The 23,030-nt window shown below is 39.9% G+C and overlaps 1 protein-coding gene across 2 annotated transcripts in view; it reads right to left on the reverse strand.

The window, feature by feature from the left end:
- COG3 (component of oligomeric golgi complex 3) overlaps positions 1-18,170 on the reverse strand; it is a 71,810-nt gene extending 53,640 nt beyond the window's left edge. Inside the window, exons 1-8 of one of the 2 annotated variants that reach the window (XM_040448483.1) lie at positions 17,822-18,170; positions 9,302-9,448; positions 7,087-7,148; positions 5,680-5,845; positions 4,954-5,028; positions 3,615-3,707; positions 2,508-2,633; positions 770-850 (exon numbers count right to left, since the gene is read on the reverse strand). In XM_040448483.1, coding sequence (XP_040304417.1) covers positions 770-850; positions 2,508-2,633; positions 3,615-3,707; positions 4,954-5,028; positions 5,680-5,845; positions 7,087-7,148; positions 9,302-9,448; positions 17,822-17,995 — 924 coding nt within the window. In that variant the 5' untranslated portion in view covers positions 17,996-18,170. The remainder of the gene's footprint in view (positions 1-769; positions 851-2,507; positions 2,634-3,614; positions 3,708-4,953; positions 5,029-5,679; positions 5,846-7,086; positions 7,149-9,301; positions 9,449-17,821) is intronic. The other variant, XM_040448482.1, reaches the window with a different exon arrangement.
- Positions 18,171-23,030: the final 4,860 nt, after the last annotated feature.

Below are 23,030 nucleotides of genomic sequence, written 5' to 3' on the forward strand. Positions count from 1 at the left end.
CCATCTTCAAAGAGCATCCTTAAGCTAAAGAAATGGCAAATCTGACCAAATCATTCTCCTGTCTAAACTACTTCACCAGGGTGGCCTGGGTGGCTCAGCTGGTCAAGCGTCTGACTTCAGCTCACGGGCTATGGGTTTGAGCTGCGAATCATGCTCTGAGCTGACAGTGCAGAGCCTACTTGAGGTTCTCTCTCTCTCCCTCTCTCTGCCTTCCCCTCACTTGCACACATTCACGTGCTCTCTCGCTCTCTCCCAAAATAGATAAACTTGAAAAAAATAAAATACTCCACTAGCTCTCCGCTTGTCCTGAATTGGCATGACATGTGACGCCCCTTGTGAAACGATCTCTCCCATCTTTTCTGTCTTTTTTTCCCCATCACACGTTACCAACGTCCTGTGTTCTGGTCACAAGTTACAGGGAGCTCTGCCAAAATAAGTATGGCTACAACCATCCCTCTACGTGCCGTCTTCTCTGCATGAAGCATCCTTACCAATCCCCTCAAGCCCGCTATAAATCTGTGCTCCTTTCGGTCAAATATCACTTTCACCTAGAAACCTTCCCTGAGCGTCACGGGAAGAGCTAAGTGTCTCCTGTTCTGTGCTCTTAAGGCACCTCTAAGGTATGCTACTGTAATGTGGAAAGACAGTGCCTACCTTTCATTTGTATTCATTTTCCTGGTTTAGCAAAAGGTCCTACATACAGCAGAGCCTCAAAAGGGCTGGCTAAATAAACTTCATAGCAATATCCTATTTACGTCAATGGACTTACTCTGACTTTGGGAGCAGCAGCTCGAAATTTCACATAAAATAATGTGAAGGCATTGTCTGCATTGGGTACAGATGCAGGATCCTAGAGACACGGGAAGGGCAGGGAAGGAAGATAATTAGCAAACAAATAATCATTCAGAAAATATGACACCAACCATTTTAAATGGCTACCGCTGGGCCTGTATACCAACCAAAAGTTTACAGAGAAAAATCTCAAAGACAGATTAAATATTAGTATTATTGCTACAAATGAAACATGCTTAGGTGGAACTGTCATCTCCTTCCTCTTCATAACTAAAATTTACCCTATGCTGCATGAATTTTGGTGGTCAACAGACCTGAATTCAGATTCATACTCAGTCACTTACTGACAGCAGGATAATGGCCACATTACTGGACCTCTCTAAGATTCAGCGCATCCATTAAATGCAGATTAGTCATAAAGGTGTTATGCAGCTCAACAGTAAAGCACTAGTTACTGGTACATTGTAGGTACTAGCACTGATTAGGTATTAATTTCCTAAACTTATTAAAAATCTTACAAAACAGAAAAATTATATAGTCTGGCCTTCATGTCAGCTACGAACAATATGAACAGTAAAACACAACCCGAAAATCAGAGGCTTTGAACTAAAAGTTCAAGAAGATATTTCAGGGGCGCCTGGGTGGCGCAGTCGGTTAAGCATCCGACTTCAGCCAGGTCACGATCTCGCGGTCCGTGAGTTTGAGCCCCGCGTCAGGCTCTGGGCTGATGGCTCAGAGCCTGGAGCCTGTTTCCGAGTCTGTGTCTCCCTCTCTCTCTGCCCCTCCCCCGTTCATGCTCTGTCTCTCTCTGTCCCAAAAATAAATAAACGTTGAAAAAAAAAATTTAAAAAGAAGATATTTCATGTTCTTTGAAAAGTAAGCTTAAAACATAAAATGCATAGTCTTTATGATTTTATTTTCTTATCTGTTCAGTGACCATCTTAGCTAGCTGCACTCAATTTTCTAACCTAACTCTCTGCTCATTTTCCACCTAGCATCTACTATGACCTGTAATTTGTTTGTTTGTTTCCTTCTTCGCTGATTATTTCTTCTGAATTATCCATGAGGGCAGGGACCTCGCTGGTTCCTTCTCACTATTGTACAATTCCCAGTACAATACCAACCACTGAGAAGGCTCTCAATGAAAATACATTTGTTAAACACAGAAAATTAAATTATCTACCATATGTTAAAAAAAAAAAAAAACCCAAAGTATCCATCATATGTAATCCTACCCCTAAGACAGAACTAGTTTTATCATTTTGCTGTATTTCCTTCCAATATTTTCATGAAGATAAAATGTTTTAAGTGACAAATGGTTTGAACCTTATTGTTTACCAATAGTAATGAGTACTTCTCACATTATTAAATATTCTTTGAAAATAAGATTTGATGAACAGATATAATACAGCCATTTTTTTTCTATGCTAAATAAAACCGTGATGCATAGTCTTATTTAACAAAATGTTAAAAAAAAAAAAGTTTCTAGAGGTACTAAGTACTAATCTTACATTTAAGATTATGGAAGGTAAATGAATGAATACAAAAAGAAAAAGAAAAAGAAAAAGAAAAAGAAAAAGAAAAAGAAAAAGAAAGAAAAGAGAAGAGAAGAGAAGAGAAGAGAAGAGAAGAGAAGAGAAGAGAAGAGAAGAAAAGAAAAGAAAAGAAAAGAAAAGAAAAGAAAAGAAAAGGAATGACCTCACCAGTTAACTCACCCTTTTCAATAACTGACTGGTGAGGTTCTGTAGCGTGTTCACAGTGTATGTCTTCATGAGGTGCAAGGCTTTAGAAAGACACTGCTTAAACTTCAGCAAATATACAGGATAATCTTTAAAATGTGGCTATAAAGGAAAGGGAAAGATTTACAAAGAGGAAACAAACACTGGCACAGCCAACTACGAAAACAAACCTGTCCTTAAAGTAAAGCTATGTATGATGTTCAAAAGGTTTTATATAGATTGTAAGCTTGACGAAGACGAATACAGGCTTCTCCCCTAATTCCCCTTCAACCAAAAGTTCACTTTATGTCACTTCACTTTTACAAAAGACCTACAATAGTACCCGTTTTTGTTAACCAAAAGAAATGCAATGAGGATTTTCACTTTTATGAAATGGTAACTGCTTCTTCACTTTAGGACACTTTGATTTACAAAAGGTTTCATAGGAACATTCTGCTTTCAGATAGTGGGGAAAACCTGTACAGCTATAAATCCTTGGGGGATACAAGGAGGGTGATGAAATCAAAGGGCCTGTTCCTTTATTTCCTCCCAAGTAACACTTCCTGTTTCCAAAGAAGTATCTAGAACACAGGAAGTCAAAAGCCTAAAAACCACCCATCCTTTTAGGCGGCTATACCTGTGTCAGCCAGGATCCCTTTCTGTTCCAGAGGTTGCCTCAGCAGCTGAAAGTACTTTTTTTTACATCACTACTGACAATGACTAAGAATTTGCTACAGTTTTTCTTCAAGTATATTACAGATACCCTGTTTCCCTTCAGAAGAAATACTTTATAACATAGGAAGTAATATAATATGAATGTTAAGATTTCTTAAAAACATACAGAAACAGGGACGCCTAGATAGCTCAGTTAAACTAGTTAAACACCCAACTCTTGATTTTGGCTTAGGTCATGATCTCACAGTTCGTGAGTTCAAGTCCTGTGTCGGGCTCCATGCTGACAGCTCAGAGACTGGGATTCTCTCTCTCCCTCTCTCTCCCTGCCCCCTTTCCTGCTTGTGCAGGCACACACACGCATGCACTTGCACTCTCTCTCAAAAATAAATAAATATTCTTTAAAAAAAATACAAAAATATCATGACTTACATGAGATGAGATATATGTTATACAGTCATCTAACTTGGCCAGCATAGGTATAAATCCTTCACTATTAACAGACAATGTAGGAGAATTCAGTTTCTTTAAGGAAAAAAAAATTTTTTTTAATTCACAAAAAATATTCAGGCAGAAGTTGAAAATTATGTATTAGAATTAGCATACTTCCCTTTAGACTATAAGTTATACTAATGTCTTTACATTTTAAGAATCATCAAAGTATCCTCAAATATAGCCCATGTGTAATAATAAAGAAAGGACAAAAAAGTAATAGTGATTTAATTTAGTTTATTCCTAATGAGCTTTAAGGGGCTCTTCATAAATTTGCAAATATTTACATTACTGCATTGTACAATGTTATATTAACACATCAAGTACCTAGACTTCTCATTTTCTAGTACAACATACACAAATTTCCTACTTTCAAATGGTGGCAATTTTTTCAAGGTTAAAAGATTAACTAGCAGTCATACTATGTTTAGCAGTCATACTATGAAAGTAAAACAATATATAAGCAAAATATAAGTAAACGTTTAATGATTAAATATATACAAATATAAGCATAAACACAAGTTATATAATGTTTAATACTTAACATATAAAACTACATTAAGACATGAAACTATTTTACATACTTGTTTTATATAAATATGAAAATGTAAGTAAAGAAGTGTATGCAAAATATAAGTAAAACCAGTCAACTATTTTTTATCTTGATAGCTTAACAATGAACAATTTCCCCTTGCATTCCATTATTAACTGGTTACTAGTTTTCTGTCTCTGTAGTAAACCATAATAATTGTAATTAATTTAATACTTTTAGTCATTTATATGTAGTAATTATGATTAATTTATGAGCCGGGAAGACATAGGAATATAATTTACACAGCAGTCTTAATTGAGACTATTACTTTGATATACAAGCATGCGTTATAAGGACTATACTCCAAACTAAACAGGAGATTATTTTAAAAAATATTTTGATTGCTAAGAGTAGCACAACCACAGCAAGATTTAAAATTTAATACTTCCTCTTACCATCTTTTCAGCTCACAAATAAGATTCTGTACGTGGTAACAGACAAAGGGATTTTAATAACAGTAATACAACTTAAGAGGAACTACTGTTTAAATCATATTTGAAAAAATCTGAACTGGTAATGATACCTACATGGGGTACAAGTAGGAATATCTATCTGCAGGCAAACTATTAAGTTAAATTATCACTCAAGTCAATTTATAAATTTAAAGATTATATTCAGAAAGGAAAATACAAATAAAGTCACTAACTTTACAAAAAGTAAAAAAAAAAAAAAAAAAACCATGCTTACTGTGTTAATAGTTTCCAATTCATTAAAATAGGAAAGCTTTTGTTGAATGTTTTCTGCCAGATCAACAAGTTCCGACTTGCATTTTTTAAAAGAAAAAAATCAGTATAAGAACGTAAGAATCAACACTCCAGTCTCAAAATTACATTGAATACATTTATACCAGACATATAGGTTTATTTTAGACATAAGATTTTAGACTAATGTTCAAAGATTTCTGCAATCGTGGACAAATTAAGTGATGATTATTACAGCAACTTACATATCTTTTATAAAATAATAAATAATTCCCTTTTCAAAACACATAAAATATACAGAGAAGACTCAGATAAAGTGACTTACATGTTCTATCTTTAGATCATGAGTTTAAGTACAATCTAGATCAGTTCATCTTTTCATAAATCCCACCATTACTATAATCACTTTGCTTATTTGAAAAGTGTCAATCAAGAGTGGACAGGGCAAACTAATGTATCGTCTTCATTCTGAAACTGTACTGAGACTTAACAGCTCGAAACATAGGCTTGCCTTGCCACATTCATGTGAGCTTACTTAGAATACAAACAAGCTGGCAATGTCATAACGTGCATGCTTAGCACAAGGCCTCATACAGAGCAGAGTTCAATACATAGTTGGAGAAATTAAAGAGATCAAAATTAAATTCTATCCATCTATTTAAAAATAAAATGTTAAGTATAATCACTAGCCCTCTCCCCTACTCCAAATTACCTGTTCTTTTAGGAGCTGTTCACAGGCTTCATGTAGGGTTCCTGTCTTATTGGACACAAAAAGATACTGTTTCTGCAATGATTCCAGATGCTGAAGAGCACTGTTTACATCATTCAATATAGCATCACACTGCTCCTGAAACCCAGACAAGTAATCCCTCATCTGTCTAGAAAACAGAACCAAAAGGGGATTGGCAATAATATTTTCCCCCAATAAGCAGAGTCAATAAACAACAAAGTCTCATTTTTCCCCAAATGCTTGAATCTCAGGAGAAGAGTCGACCTACTCACTGAGGTTTATTATATTCAGAAAGGTGCCAAAAACTATGTTAACACCTTTTCCAAAACTTAAGAGGAAAAAAAATCACTGAAACAATGAGCAACAAAAGGAATCAGCCTTAAAGCCACAAGCTGGCTTTTCACATTTAAGGCAATAAATCACCGACTCAACTTTCAAAGACTGGGACACTAGGGCCAACCCGGGGTATTAAGTAGGTCAATCTCTCAGGTCACTTAATGTCTTTGAGAGACGGTGTGATGTCATGGAAAGAATTTTGGACTTGGAATCAGAAGACCTGAGTCACTGAGTCATATGAGGAAAGTCGCTTCGTATTTTCAGGCTTCAGTTTGCACATTTGTAAAATAGGAATAATATAATACCTTTCCTCACATAACTGCTATAAAGATTAACTGAAATCACACATCAAAGAGCCTAACACATTACCTAGCAGTAACAGTCACTTGATAAATGTTAAATAAATGCAATTATTCAATCCACAGTCCCCAAATCAGCTCGACACTATGCACCATCATTTCCCCTATGCTATCAACATACACAAACAAGACAACATAGTTACACCCATTCTAGGTGGGCATCCCCAAAATCTCTTGGGTCACTACTTCTAAAGAAAAGCAACAAACATCTCAGAGTTCCTGTAAAATTCCCACTTGAACTCAAACCTTCTTAGAGTTCTCTAAAAACCAATGTGTGCACCTCCTAACCTATTAATTATGATACAACTATTTGTTTAAATCACACAACTTATCTCTAGCTCTTCTTAAAGAAAATGTTGCTGTTGGAGTTTTCTTTGTATCTTAATTTCGTTTAAAGATACAGATTATGAAATGCTGCAGATGACTGTGATCTAAAAGTTAGGGGACACCTGGGTGGCTCAGTTAAGTGCCTGACTTCGGCTCAGGTCATGATCTCGCGGTCAGTGAGTTTCAGTCCCACATCGGGCTCTGTGCTGACAGCTGAGAGCCTGGAGCCTGCTTCAGATTCTGGGTCTCCCTCTCTCTCTGACCCTCCCCCACTCATGCTCTGTCTCTCTCCATCTCTCAAAAATGAATAAACGTTAAAAAAAAAAAATTTAAAGTTAGGTAGCCAACAAACTCAAGAGCCACATACCTATATTTAGTTTCTTCATCCTGATCCATCTGAGTTTGTAGCTTTGCAAACCATGAGAAAAACTAGAAAAATAAAGAGTATTACATTGTCAACAAAACTAAAACAGACAAGATGGAAAGTGGCTACAGGCTAAACAGCAAGTCAAAAGGGTAGACACTACCTAAGTCTTACTGTTTGTGGTTCAGACATTAATAATTATTTTTAAGCCAGGAGATGATCATTTAATTCCATAGTCAATATCTACATGCTAGAAAAGCAAAGGATATTAAAATCATTGGCCACATCCAGAGTCAAACAAAGATAAGAGTTAAAGGTACAGTATATAAAAAATATATATTCTTTCCTAAGAGGCTAATGCCTATTTGCTACATTGCTAAATTTGAATAGGTAACATAGGGCTTTGGGTCAGTCTTAATATTAATGCTATCTAATAAGGATTATAAAAATATAACTTTGAAATAATATAACAGAGTGACTTAACAACATGGGACTTCTGTATTAGCTAAACCTGGGTTTGGATTCTAGCCCTACCACCTATGTCGTGAAAAATATCTATTATTAAAAAGAGGTGGAGGGCACAGTCTATTAAGCATCCGACTTTGGCTCTGGTCACAATTTCAAGGTTTGTGAGTTCGAGCCCTGCGTCAGGCTCCACTCTGACAGGACAGAGCCTGCTTGGGATTCTCTCTCTCTCCACCCCTCCCCCAATTGTGCTTTCTCTCTCTCTCAAATAAACTTTAAAAAATAAAATAAAATAAATAAAAAGAGCTAAAGATTGACCTTATACAAGCATGAAGGATAAAAATGTTTTATAGCTTGATCATTGTGGGAGTTAAATTTGTCAAAACTCATCAAATTATATACTTAAAATGGATATATTTTATATTGTGTAAATTATAACTCAATATACAAGTTTTTCAAAAAATCTAAAGAAAAATATGCAGGTACAAATTTAGCCCAGATTTTTTTTTTTTTCCAAATAGTCCAAATAAGTTCACAGACATGGTGCACGGTTATGCTCCACAATTCTCAAGTTGGATTTGAAGTCAAGGGTATGCTTCATTCTCTCCAGATATTAGGCTTGCCAAGTGCCTTAGCTATCATTCACTTAATACTGACTGTGTGCCTGTCAAACACTGTATACATTATCTAATTTTCAGAAAAATCCCATGAGATAGGTATATAATCATCCTTGTTTTGCAGATTCGAAAACTAAAGGCCTAAGAGGATAAGTGATTTGCCTAAACTCACAAAGACGGTAAGTGATGGAGAGGGTGACTTTCAGATCCAGGCTGGCCTAACTCAAGAGGTGGAGCTCTTTTTCACTTTGCCACACTGCCTCGACTTCCTAGATCTGCAATTCAGCAAGGCTTGCTTTTTGCTTTCCTTGGTAAATGCCTCAGCTCTGATTTTTATACAGCAGAAAGAAGAGACAAAAGAAGTGGCAGAAGAAACCGCTATATATTTAGGTTTATGATTAGGAATAAATAGCCATCAGGGGAAGATTGATTACACATGCAAATTTTAAAAAATAACTGTAAGGGTTCATCTAAAGAGAATCTTTAGGTTCTTAAAAAAGAAATTACCTAGCAACAAGCAGAGGGGGGTGTATGTGTGTGCATGTGCGTGTATGTGCACACACACGTGCGTGCTAGGGGGACCCATTGACATAAGCAGACACTGGGGGAGGCCAAAAGTGCATGAAACATTAAAACCTTAATGATGAGCCATCAACATCCAAAGTTGGAATATCATATCTTTATCTGTATCGCAAATACAATTGGGCAACAGGTTTATTTAAAACACTCACAGAGGTATCTGGGTGGCTCAGTCAGTTGAGCATACGACTTCGGCTCAGGTCACGATCTCACAATTTGGGAGTTCAAGCCCCACACCGGGCTCACTGATCTCAGTGCAGAGCCCACTTCAGAACCCCTGTCCCCCTCTCTCCCTGCCCCTCCCTTGCTTGTTTTCCCTCTCCCTCTCTCTCGAAAATAAATGGAACATTTTAAATAAATAAGTAAATATAAATAAGTAAAAATAAAACACTTACAAAACAACCACAGCTAACACAAAATCGAGAATGTTCTAGAAAGATCTGATGTTAACTATATCTTCAAAGATTTAGAACTTTTAACAAGGACACTTTTTCATTAGCCCTGTCTTGAGATCTTTAAAATAATCAAGCATCCTTAGAAACAACAATGCCATTCACCTGCTGTGCAGTTTCAATTCTTTCTTCTTCCATTTCTAAGGAAATGAAACCCTTCAAGAGAATGTCTTCTGTAGATTCAGGTACTATTGAAGGCTCTGCAGCAGGCAGCGACTGGGATGTTAAACTGCACAAGTCTTCAAGTGGAAGCTTCAAAAAAAAAAAGAGCCACAGAGATATTTAAATAACGTGAAAATTCTCTAAACTCTTGACTGTTATTATTCCATCTCACTTGTTTTGAAAGATAATTTGAGGCTAATAACTGCCATATGACAGTAACACTTATAGCTAGGCTCTTTCTATTAAATGCTAGTTTCAAAACGTAAACGTAATACGGTTATTGCACCGAGAGTTAGGTATGATTTTTGAGTTGCCTTTCTAATACTGGCAGTGAATCTGTGCTAATCAACACACATTTTCTTACTTGAACCTCATGAACTGGCACCAAGGGCAAAAACCTGTATGCTGTTGAAAGTAGCTTGCCTTTCCCAGGATGTAACAAAAGAGCCTGGCCTCATTAATGCTTGCCAACAGAAAATAAATCACACCCAAGAATTAACTATCAATAAACATGACCTCCTTCTGCCATTTCTACCACTGGCACACTTCGCCCACACCTTCTTGGTGGTAAATTCTGAAACTGTAACTGAGGAGAAACCATCTCAGAACTCCCCGTCGGTTTCGGAAGAGCCTCCCCCAGAAGGCCTCATTTTGACACCATCAAATACTTTGACCTACAATACTTTCCAGTTCTCCACTACTAAAGATAGCCCAGGTGTTAATTTACCTATAGTCACACAGACGTACTAATTTTAGACCTCAAATAAAGGGAGTGTGGATGAAGGATGAGGTAAAAAGGCCTAATGTTTCAATTCCAGTTTTTAGTCCTTAGGGCATAACATTTAAGGCCCATCTACAGAAAATTTTGACCCAGGGCCTTAGGAAATTGCCCCTGTTTTTCCAGACACAAGAATTTCTTCTGAAGACAGGCTTTTATCTTCAAAGCTTAAAAAAAAGCTAGATGAACAATGCACCATCACTAATTTAGAAATACAACCCTTTGGGGCGCCTGGGTGGCTCCGTCAGTTAAGTGTCTGACTTCGGCTCAGGTCATGATCTCACAGTTTGTGGGTTTAAGCCCCTTGTCGGCCTCTGTGCTGACTGACAGCTCAGAGCCTGGAGCCTTCGCCTCTCTCTGCCCCTCCCTCACACTCTTGTCGCTCTCTGTCTCTTAAAAATGAATAAAACTTTTTAAAAAATTAAAAAGAAAAAAATTAAAGAGAAATACAACCCTTTAAAAATAGGCTTTAAAAAATTTTTTTTTAATTTTATAGACAGAGAAATAGGTGAGTGGGGAAGGAGCAGAGGGAGGTAGGGGGAGGGTGGGAGGGGGGAGGGAGAGGGAGAGGGAGAGGGAGAGAGAGAGAGAGAGAGAGAGAGAGAGAGAGAGAATCTCAAGCAGGCTCCACACTCAGCACAGAGCCTAATGTGGGGTTCAATCCCACAACCCTGGGATCATGACCTGGGCCAAAATCAAGAGTCAGACATCCACTCAGGCACCCCCAAAATAGGCGTTTCTGTCCTGAGTTCAAGGGGGGGCTATACCTTCTGGCATGGGGAAGCGTGTTATGGTGCAGCCTGGTTTGAACACTGCTCCTGCTCACTTATAAGCTGTGTGACGACAAGCAAATTACCTAATGCTCCCAATCCTCAATTTCTTTTCTGCAAAATAGGAACTACAATATCTGTATCCTGAAGCCACTAGGGAAAAAAGAAAACACGGGTGTGGGAAAACAGGCTTCCTGAATTGCTGGGAAGCTGCAGACCAAAAAAAAAAAAAAAAAAATGTTCAGCAACGTCCTCAACCTGCCTCCTCCCCACAAGGAGTCATGACTCTGACTCAAGAGCCAGGAGGTCCTGAGTAAACGTAAACACCTCTTACTAAGGGTATCACCTGTTCATGCAACCCTTCCTGAATGGTGACATAATCCTTCAATATAAAAGGACTATGGCACACGAAGAATTACGTTTCTCAAATCCAGTGAGAATCTATCTTGAGTCCAAAGCGTCATCAGCAACCGTGTGCTGCCACCAGGGGTTCGGAAGGTAAAAGGGCCTAATTATTTCATTTCAATTCCAGTTCTTAGTCTGGAGGCAGAGGAAGCTGTGCTAAGTCACACTACTCCTGCTCTGTGGAGCCATCCCAGTTACCACAACAAGCTGCCTCCTCGGAGAGGGGGAGGTAACCCACCAGAGACAATACTACATGTATTTAGCATCATGCTTGTCACATAGTAAACATTCAATAAATTTAAGCTACTGTCATTTATCACTTTATTATTATCCCTATTTGTGAGCAATAACAGAGTAAGTAAATCTATAAATCAGAATCGATAGTGCTCTTGGGGAAAGAATAGTCCTTAAGCTATCTTTTTTTTTAACGTTTATGTATTTATTTTGAGAAAGAGAGCATGCGCACTCATGCGTATGCATGCGTGCAAGTGAGGGAGGGGCAGAGAGAGAGAGGGAGAGAAAGAATCCTAAGCAGGCTCCAAGCTCAGTGCAGAGCCTGACGCAGAGCTCAATCTCACGACCATGAGATCATAACCGGGGCCAAATTCAGGAGTCGAGGGCTTAACCAACTGAGATACCCAGGCACCCCCATAAGCTATCTTTATAAAACTGGATTTCATTAGTAGTAAAATTTAGTTCTATTCAGACTGTGACAAAAGTCAAACATGTAATGCTATCCTCAATGTTTACACAATAGCTAAGGGGGAAGGAGAGGTGGGTCAGGCTCAGATTTGAAAACATACCAGAAAGCACCGGGAGACTGGGCTAAGGTAAGGAAAGCTGGACAGAGTGCTGCTGCAATGTGCTCATCAGTACATTCAAGACAGCTAAAGACTCAGTGAACTTGAAGACAGTGCACTAAAATCACCCAATAGGAAACATAAAGAGGAAACAGAGTGAATAAATAAAAACCAAACACAATATCCAAGAACACAGAGATGGCATCATATTATCTAGTACATGTATAAATAGAATCCCAAAAGGAGAGAGAACAGGGTAGAAAAAAATTTTTTAAAAAGATAATAGTTGAAACATTTCCAATAAAAGACAGCAAACTACAGTTCTGAGAAGCTCAGAGAATCCCAAGCAGAATGTATCTCTCTCTCTCTCTCTCTCTCTCTCTCTCACACACACACACACACAAATACACATGTACACACATGATATTCATACTCCTAAAAATAAAGTTTAAAAAAATATGCTAGAAGACATAGGAAAAAAGACATATTATATACAGAAGAATGAAGATAAGAATTAAAAGAATTACAACAGACTTCTCACCAGAAATTAAACAAATCTTTTAAGAAATAAAAGAAAAAAACCGTCAATCCAGAATTCTTAATCTAGTAGAGTATCTTTTTTAAATGAAAAGGGCTGTTTAAACAAAGCTGAGAAAATGCATTTCCAACAGTCTTGTACTACAAGAAATGTTAAAGGCAGTTCTTCAAAAGCAGATGGAACATAATACCAGATGGAAAAATGGATCTTAAAAACAAGCCAACAAAAAACTAAAGCCTCTAGAAATAGTTAAAATAAAAGCAAATATGGTATTTTTTTTTTCTTTTTAATCACTCAAAGATAAATGTCAAAAGCAAAAATATATCAGGCTCAGTCAGTTAAGCGACGACTCTTGATTTTGGCTCAGGTCAAGATCTCATGGTTTGTGAGTTGAAGCCTCCAGTTGTTCAGGCTCTGCACTGACAGCACAGAACCTGCTGGGGATTCTCTCTCTTTCTCTCTCTCTCTCTCTCTGCTCCTCCCCTGCTCGTGTACTCTCTCTCAAAATAAATGAACGTTTAAAAAAATATTTATCTTCTAAATTACTTTACAAAAGAAAATCATATGAAAACTCTAGATACTTGAGAAGGTAGTATAGATATTCCAGACAAAGTCTGTAGTCTAGATGTTGTGAGTAAACATGATCATGTGAATATATGAAAAAACATTCTATTTGATTACTTCATGTACAAATACTAACTACTTTTCAAGCATAAGGACTTTTAATTTTTTTTTTCAACTTTTTATTTATTTTTGGGACAGAGAGAGACAGAGCATGAACGGGGGAGGGGCAGAGAGAGAGGGAGACACAGACTCGGAAACAGGCTCCAGGCTCCGAGCCATCAGCCCAGAGCCCGATGCGGGGCTCGAACTCACGGACCGCGAGATCGTGACCTGGCTGAAGTCGCAGGCTCAACCGACTGCGCCACCCAGGCGCCCCAGCATGAGGACTTTTAAATACCAGAAGCAAAAGGAGGCTTCCCGTCCTGTTCCCTTGTACTCACTAATACAAAACCATTTTCTCTCAAACCAAGCAAGCGAGAAGCCACATTAACTGAAACAACTCCTTTTTTTTTTTTAATGTTTATTTATTTTTGAGAGACAGAGTGTGAGCGGGGGAGCGGCAGAGAGAGGGAGACAGAATCTGAAGCAGGCTCCAGGCTCTGAGCTGTCAGCATAGAGCCTGACGCAGGGCTCGAACTCACGAACCGTGAGGTCATGACCTGAGCCAAAGTCGGAAGCTAACTGACAGAGCCACCCAGGCGCCCCCAACTGCAACTAATTCTAAGAAACAATTTTTTAAAGAAACAAAACAAGTTACTTTTTAAAAGAGAATGAAAAACTGGCCCCATTAGGTACATTTCTTCAGCTGTCTTCTTTTCTTAAAGCACCTGGAATAGAATGGAAAAGCAAGAAGGGGTGTGGTGGGGTCACAAACTTTCCTGTTCTGACCTCTCATTCACTCCTGCCTCTCCTGGCTGGCTCGGTCAGTAGAGCATAGACCCTGGATCTCAGAGTCGTGAGTTCGAGCTCAAACTCCATGTTGGGCGCAGAGATTATTTAAAAAAATAAGTAAGTAAAAAAACTGACTCTCATTAACTCATTCACTCCTGAGTCCTCTGGCACACTATACCATACTGTGCTAGCTTCCAGATGGAGCATTTACCATCAGAGAGAGAACAGCACAAATCTATGTACCTAACTGGCAGTCCTAGAGAGCTATTGTATAGTTTATGCAAATGGTACGTTAACATATTAAATAATAATTATAATAAACAATCAACCTTGCCTGACCAGCTAAGCAGGTCCAGGAAAAAACCAAATACACCTTTCTCTCCCGAACTTTATTTCTTGTACATTTCCGGGTTGGAGAAAATCACTTTCATAATCTAAACAATTCATTCCCTAAATGAAACCTGATGTTACTTTCTCTGCTTGAAGCAAATCATTGAAGACGTATAGATGGAATCTCAGAACCTTCAAGGCACTTAACGTTTTCTTTTCTTACCTTTGGTCTGAGTGACACCTATACCAGCATAGGATCACAAGATTCTCATCTACTCTTTGAAGTTATCAATCATGTGGGGAGAAAAGCATACGAATAATACAGTACTTACAGCTCGCTTGCCATGTTCACTTAACATACGTGATTTCACTAAATTCTCACAATCACAACCCCTCATCAGACAGTAAGCATATTATAATCCCCATTTTTTAAAGAAAAAAACAGGGGGCGCCTGGGTGGCGCAGTCGGTTAAGCGTCCGACTTCAGCCAGGTCACGATCTCGCGGTCCGTGAGTTCGAGCCCCGCGTCAGGCTCTGGGCTGATGGCTCAGAGCCTGGAGCCTGTTTCCGATTCTGTGTCTCCCTCTCTCTCTCTGCCCCTCCCCCGTTCATGCTCTGTCTCTCTCTGTCCCAAAAATAAATAAACGTTGAAAAAAAAAATTAAAAAAAAAACAAAATAAAAAAACAGGCTCAGAGAAGTTAAATATACTAAGAACACACAGTCTTTAGGAAAACAAGTTACAATTCATTTCAGGTAAATTTCAGGGTTAATTACTGCAGCATTTATGAAGAACTACTAAATTCAGCAGAAAGCAAAAGGCCCTCACTACTAAAACAGATGAATCTTGGCTGCAAGAAACCAGTCTACCTAATATTCTACTTCAAATTCTTTTATCTAACACCAAAAAAAGAGAAAGATATAACTTCTTTCCAAAATATGACCAGTTCCTCTTCATAAAAGAGAAAGATATTTTCTAAAAAAGTTAACAGCTTTACGGTATTTACTGAAGCATCAGCTGGCCTTTTGCTATTCAACTAACTTGCTCAGTGCCAGCTGTTCAGGAAGTAATTTATCTTGTGAGAACTGTGAAACACTGCAGAAAATCCTTTACAGACACGCTGTTTGGAGAAAATAAAAACTGAGCCATTCTTTTTTCAGCACCAGTGTTAAGAGTGGTAACAGACAGGGGAACCTGGGTAGCTCAGTCGGTGGGTATCCGACTCTTAATCTCGGCTCAGGTCATGATCTCACAGTTCGGCTCGTGTGTTGGGTTCCATGCTGACAGTGCATGGAGCCTGCTTGGGATTCTCTCTCCCCCTCTCCCCCCCCCCCCACCTCTCTCTCTCTGTGTGTGTGTGTGTGTGTGTGTGTGTGTGTGTGTGTGTGTGTACCCCTCCCCCACTTGTGCTTACGCCCTCTCTAGAAATAAACATTTAAAAAAAAAAGGTGGTAACAGATAAAAAAATTCAATTCCATCTTCCCATCAGACATAGAAACACTTTTAGTAAAGGGAAACAAGGGTTACGGATAGCTGAAAAACAATGATCCCCCTGACAGATGCCCCAGACAGGAAAATAAAGGCCATTTCATTCTCACAGAAATCCCATACGTACACTGCATATACCAGAACACCTTCACTCAACCCTTGAACCTGTCAAGCTCATCTCCCACCTGTGACTTTGCATTGCTTTTTCCTCCACCTGGAAGGTTACTTCTCTAATCTTTGCAAGGCTGGCATTTTGTTTTCCACCGTGAGTTCTCGCCTTAGACTGTCACTTTCTTAGAGAGGCTTCCTTCCTTGTCTAGAGCATACCTCAATCCCTTTCCGTCATACTATCTTGTTTTATTTTCCTTATACCATGGATCATTGTCTGAACTTACCCTGTTCTTTTCTACAAGCTCATGATCACAATTATGTTAGCTCCATGAAGCTAGGGAGCTTGATTTGCTTCTCTTTCTATCCTCAATTCCTAGCCCAGAACAGGCACAAAATATATGTTAAACAACTGCATGAGATTAATGTGGATACTATACTGCATAAATATGAAAAAAAAAAAAAAAAAGGATGAAAACGGAAGATTCCATTTACTTCACTCCAAAACCTTTCCTTTGCGTTCAACGAGAATAATAATAGTTTATGAGCGAAGACAATAAAAGCAAATTGGGTTACTTTTCTTGTGGACTATGTTCCCCACAGGTGCTGTGATGCCCAAGCGTCCTGCTTCTGTAACAGGCCAAATCAACTATAACCGGACTGGAACATTTATAGAGCAAACAACTTCTGTTATCCAAAGCATAAAAGACTTTGATAGCCAAGTCAAAGAAATTTCCACCTGTTTCCTCATTTATTTCAACATTGCATCCTACAGGTGAACAGAGAAACCCAAGAAAGAACACCTGTATTTTATGGCAGAGGACGTTAACAGTGAAAGTGAACTTTCAAAGTTCTTACTCTCTAGAACTTGAGGGTAGAAAAAAATAGTTTAAGTCTCTAAAAACAGTCCACCTTTGGACACAATCCCAAATCCTGTAAAATGAGTGCTTCCAACATAAAAAAAAAATTTATTATTAATAAAACAATAATCCTAAACCTGGGCCTCAAACCAGAAAAAAGTCTGTCCATCTGACAATTCATAAGATGTTCTTTTTGATATTGTAACTACTTGAACTGAATTACACAAGCGATAATATGCATAACAACCCAATAATAACTAGGATTAAAAACACTGACACCACCGAAAGCCAGCATTACCTAATAATGCACTGACCCAGCTTTCAAAGAAAATTCTTTTCTATTGCTCGGCTATCGGTCAGATAAATCGATCTCCCATAATCTGCACTTGATGGAGAGCTCATTGCTCTGTGTGCGCTGAATGAAACCCTCACTCGGGATCAAGTTTTTGTCTCTCCAAGTGCCCCATGGAAAAAGGAAGCTGGGTTATTCATTAAGGCGGTAAATGAATACTAATAAGGAGGCTGTCCTGAAGCAAAGCACTTCGGGGGTCGGTGCCCTCTCCTGGGAGATGGTGGGCAGCAGGATTATGCCTCAGCTGATAGCACGGATACCTGGGGCAAGACGCCCACGGCAAGGCTCCCAGCCAACCGTCCCACACCGCAGGCGGAGGGCTGGGTGCCCGCCAACACCAGCCACTGGACGCCCCCGCAGTCGTCCCCGTGCGAGAGTAGAGTTGGCAGTCGCCGGCAGAGCCAGGCCTGACAGCCCGGGAGGGTGAGGCGCCTCTCCCACCGGAGCCGCCACCGTGGCCGGGGAGGAGGGAGAAGAGACTGCGGGCAAGAGTCTGCAAGGCCGGGGCCCACGACACGCCGAAGAAGCATCCCAGCTCGCTTTCTCGCCGCCCCAGCCCAGTCCCAGCCCGTCACCTCACCTCGGCCGGCACCGGCAGGTTCTCCACCGCCGCCTTCAGCTCCAACACCGAGTCCGTCTGCCTGTCGGTCAGCGGCGCCGTCGTGTCGGGTCTCCGATCCCAGAGAGCCAGCTTCTCCCGAGCGTCCCGCTCTGCCGCCGCCTCAGGCGGCAGCAGGAGCGCCGCCTCCGCCATCGCCGCCGCCCCTGCGGCCCTCAACAGCAGCGGGGTGGAGGGGACCCCCACAGACAGGCCCTGGCCACTTCCGGGGGAGCCGGAGCTTCCAGCAAGGCACCGGCGGCGGGGCGGAGCGGAATACCCTGACTCCGGAAGTGCTTCTACAGTGTGTGTGGGCGGGACCGAGGCCAGGACAGACGTGGCTCTAAACGGGGTACAAGTATTTCCGGTTGGGAAGGCGTAGAGGGAGAAGAATGTGGGCCCTGACGGAAATAGATGTGCCCCTACCGGAAGTCTCTTCCTCACCTTCAATAACTTTATTGTAATGTGTGTTCAGGTTATTGACAATTGAGCTACGCGACCCTGCCGGCAGAGGTCCTCCTGGGCTCCCGGATCTACTCACTGCTTCTGCTCACTGCCGAGTAGTCTGGGTGGGGTATGCGGTCTCTGATTTCCGTGGAGACATGTGACAGTTTCCACCGCCTAGATCACGATCACAGTATAAAATTTTCCAACATCCAGCAAGAAAGCCAACTTCAGAAAACACATAAGAATTCAAAAGATTTCTGAATATCAAACACCATTAATAATACTAGATAACTGGAAACAACCTAAATGCCCAACATTGAAGAACTGGATTAATTCATGGCACAGACATGTAATTGAAATACTATTCTGTCACTTAAATCATGTAGTTTTTGAGCAACAGAACAATTATGGTATTGCATATATGTAAAAAAGTTATATATTCTATAACTTATAGAATAAAATAAATATCTGTGAGTCCATATTGATAAATAAATGATTGAATAAATAAGCGGGGGAGAAGGGATAACTCTACAGAGGAATTCCAATCAATAAATGTAGAATGAGGGAAAATAGTAATAATTGGCAGGCAAGATCTAACAATGGATTCTAAAATTAATGCGTGAAACTTTGAGGAGAAACAGAAATTGTAGTGTATCAAATGATCTGCGCAAGATATTTATTAATAGCAATGGGGGGAGGGATATTAACTTTACAGTGGAAAAACCTGGCAAGTATTACCTTAAGCAAGCCACGGAAGTCAACATCATCACCATGAATCCTTTCCAAAAATGCAAAACTACATTCTAATCATGAAAAAAACATCAGATAAACTAAAAATGAGGGATAACCTGCAAAGCAGTTTAACGGTATTCGTCAAAGGTCTTAATGTCATAAAAGACAAGGAAAAAACCAAGGGAATGTTACACATTGAAGGAGAGGAGGGAACCATGGCAGCTGGATACAGTGTAGGAATTTGGATTCGATCCTGGGACAGAAAAAGGGAAAACTGTAGAACAAAATATAGATATTTTAATAATGTCTATAATTTAGGTAATAGTAGTGCACCAATGTTAATTTCCCAGTTTTGATTATTGTATGTGGTTATGTAAGATGATAACATGGGGGGAAGCTGAATGAAAGGCACACCTGAACTCTGTACTACTTTTGCAACGTTTCTGACGTCTAAAATTCTCTCAAAGTCAAGAGTTAAAACTCTCATGTTGTAGAAAACACGTATCTACATAAACAAAGCTGGTTGGAATTACTAATTATGTTTTTTTCTCTTCTTTTTTTTTTAATCACTGTTTCCCCATCAAACCATTCCACCACTATTTCCTAAAGAAAATCATCTTGGGGGCACCTGGGTGGCTCAGTTGGTTAAGCGTCCGACTTCAGCTCAGGTCACGACCTCGCAGTCTGTGAGTTCGAGCCCCGCGTCGGGCTCTGGGCTGATGGCTCAGAGCCTGGAGCCTGCTTCTGAATCTGTGTCTCCCTCTCTCTCTGTCCCTCCCCCGTTCATGCTCTGTCTCTCTCTGTCTCAAAAATAATAAACGTTAAAAAAAAAATAAAAAAAAAAAGTCATCTTGTAGATATGTTGAGACAGGTTGATCTTCTTGTTGAAGTATCTAAAACACACTTTGTCTTCTATCCAGACTGATCTCTAGTTCCAAAAATTTCAGAAATACGGTTCTGTTGAGTTTTGTGATGTCAATTTTTCACCAAACATCATCCTTTTATATTCATCCAAATACAAACATTTTTTCTCCCAAGTTTTTTTTAATGTTTATTTTTTTATTTTAGAGAGAGAAAGTGAGTGGGGCTGGGCCACAGAGAGAGAGAGAGAGAGAGAGAGAGAGAGAGAGAAAATCTCAAGCAGGCTCCACGCTCATTGTGGAGCCCAACATGGGGCTTGATCCCACAACTCTGGGATCATGACCTGAGCCGAAACTAAGAGTCAGACGGTCAACCAACTGAGCTACCCAAGTGCCCCTCTCCCAAATGTGTTTCCATTGCAGATTTTCCTACATCCACGATCACTCTACTTTCTAACAATTATGTGTAATTCTTTAAAATACGTTTAGTAACTGGTGACTCATAATACTAAAGTGTCAGAGGAGGTCATTGAGAAGACATGACCACAAATGACCTGAGAACTGGACTCTGGCCATCAGAGGCTCCTCGCCTCTTCTTGGAATGTACCTTCTGTCCACCGTTCACACACTGGAGGCTGTTTTCAAGGACATGGCCTTGAGAGAGCAATATGTGTTGAGACCATCTGGACTGAATACATGACTGAACCCAATGTAGGCTTCTATATGAACTTTTAAGAGTCTGTCAGGCAGGTGCAAAGATCTACTTGTCTCCCAGCTGACCTCTTTAATAAGCCTTCCCTTGCTTATTAAACCTGCCACCTGCCAATCAAGAATGGCCTGCCACCTTCTTCGGTCTCTCATTGCCTTCCAACGGTGCGCTCCAGTTTCTAATTTCATCCAGGGAATTCTGAAGCTTCAAACTAACTTAAAGGGATGCAGTGCAGGTCATGGTGCCCATGGAAAAGATTTGAGCCAAGGCTGAATGTTTAATCAGCTGCCGTGAGATCAAATGTGGGGAGAGGAAGATAGATATGCAGCATAATAATGCCTGGTCTATTCTTAAACTGAAGAACTGAGAGAGCTAAAAAAGCAGTGCCTGGAAGATCCAGCAGTCACCAGCTGGCTCTGCAAGGGTGGGAGACAAGAGCGAGAAAATAGAGTAACAGCAGTCTTTGCTCGGTGTTTTAATTTTGCAGAGCACTAGCATAGAAATATATACATTTAAACAATGCAATGGTTGTTCAAACTCTACTGGAAATGTGGTATACAATATACTGAATCCTTCTGCTTCAGACTGTAATGCTCGTTTCTGTATGGACAAATATTGTCTAGTCCCCCCTCCAAAAAAAGTACAAGTTCCTAAAAGGAATCCGCCTTTTTAAAAATGCCAATGTTGGGGCGCCTGGGTAGCGCAGTCGGTTGAGCGTCCGACTTCAGCCAGGTCACGATCTCGCGGTCCGTGAGTTCGAGCCCCGCGTCGGGCTCTGGGCTGATGGCTCAGAGCCTGGAGCCTGTTTCCGATTCTGTGTCTCCCTCTCTCTCTGCCCCTCCCCGTTCGTGCTCTGTCTCTCTCTGTCCCAAAAATAAATAAAAACGTGGAGAAAAAAAATTTTTTAAAAATGCCAATGCCAATTTATTTTGAGAGAATGTGTGTGTCTGTGTGTGTGTGTGTGTGTGTGTGTGAGAGAAAGAGAGAGAGAGAGAGAGAGAGAGAGAGAGAGAGAAAGGAGGGGCAGAGAGGGAAAAGAGAGAGTCCCAGGGCTCAATCTCATGAACCGTGAACTCATGACCTGAGACAAAGTTAAGAGTCAGACGCTTAACCAACTGAGCCACCCAGGCACCCCATGAGTCCACTTTTACTCTCATATTACAAGTCATTTCCTGTTTTCTGCTAGAAAAACAGCAGATTAGCTTATCCCCAGAAGCACTAGCCAACAGGACAAATAAAATTGCAGATTTAATTTTCTACTATAATTCTTCCAATGCATTTAAGAATTTCTAATTGTTTCCATAAAATCAATGAAATTGATATAGCAAAAGCTCATATTGTATATACCCATACATATATACATATAAGATACACATATGTATTCTGTGTGTGTGTGTGTGTGTGTGTGTACGAGAGACAATAAGAAGACAGGATTGCATAGACTATCTCGAGAAAAGGACAAAGATGAGGTCAGAGGCGTTTCATGCCCAAACGATCAAGGTCCCCATATCACAACAGATGACATTTTGTATTATTCAGATTTCACTTTCGATCTCTTGATTGAAATCCTATAAGGCAGCAGAGGAGTTATTCTCTTTCATTTATAGAGATAAGCAAATGGAACACAAGATGGGGCCCAACCCACACTACCAGCACAGAGCCTGCTTGGCATTCTTTCTCTCTCTCCCTCTCTCTCTCTGCCCCTCCCCTGCTCTCTGTCTCTCTGTGTCAATAAATAAATAAACATGACTATATATATGTATATATATTTATATAATTTATATATTTATATAATATTTATATAAATATTTATATTAATATTTATATATTATACATATATAAAATGAAGTATTTTATCAATTCTGCTTCTATGCAACCTACGGATTACCTAGGGGCATGAGGGAACTTTTGAAAGTGATGGAAATGTCCTGGTTTTCTCAAATGTTATCTTGTCATCTATTGTTAAATGTTCCATCTCTGTTGTGGCGGTGGTCTCACAACTATACACGTATGTGAGAACCGATCAAATTGTACATTTTCAACACGTGTTGTACACGCGGTGTACTCGTTATACCACAGCAGAATTGGGGCAAGGGAGAATGAAGCAGATCTGTGGGTAACGACATGGACGAAGGTTCATCATCTTTTGTGGAATTAAGAAAGCCAGCAAGCTGCTGAACAATCTGAACAGGATCCCATATTTAGCTAAAAAATTACATGCACACACAGAAAAAAAAAAGGTCTGAAAAGATAAGCAGCAAATCGTTATTAGTTGTCGTCCCTAGGAGTTGGTCTGGCAGAGCAGGTAGAAGGGTGGCGAGAAGGGTGGAGGACAAGGGCTTCGTTATTTCAAGATTGCTTGTTGAAAAAGAACTGTTAAAGAATGAACATAGGTTGGGGATGAGACTAAGGGAATTCTAGTTTCGGGCTCTGCTGGTCACTA

Source organism: Herpailurus yagouaroundi, unplaced genomic scaffold (genome assembly GCF_014898765.1).
Source record: "Herpailurus yagouaroundi ecotype Mexico unplaced genomic scaffold, PumYag 197, whole genome shotgun sequence".
In the NCBI taxonomy this organism is placed as follows: domain Eukaryota; kingdom Metazoa; phylum Chordata; class Mammalia; order Carnivora; family Felidae; genus Herpailurus; species Herpailurus yagouaroundi.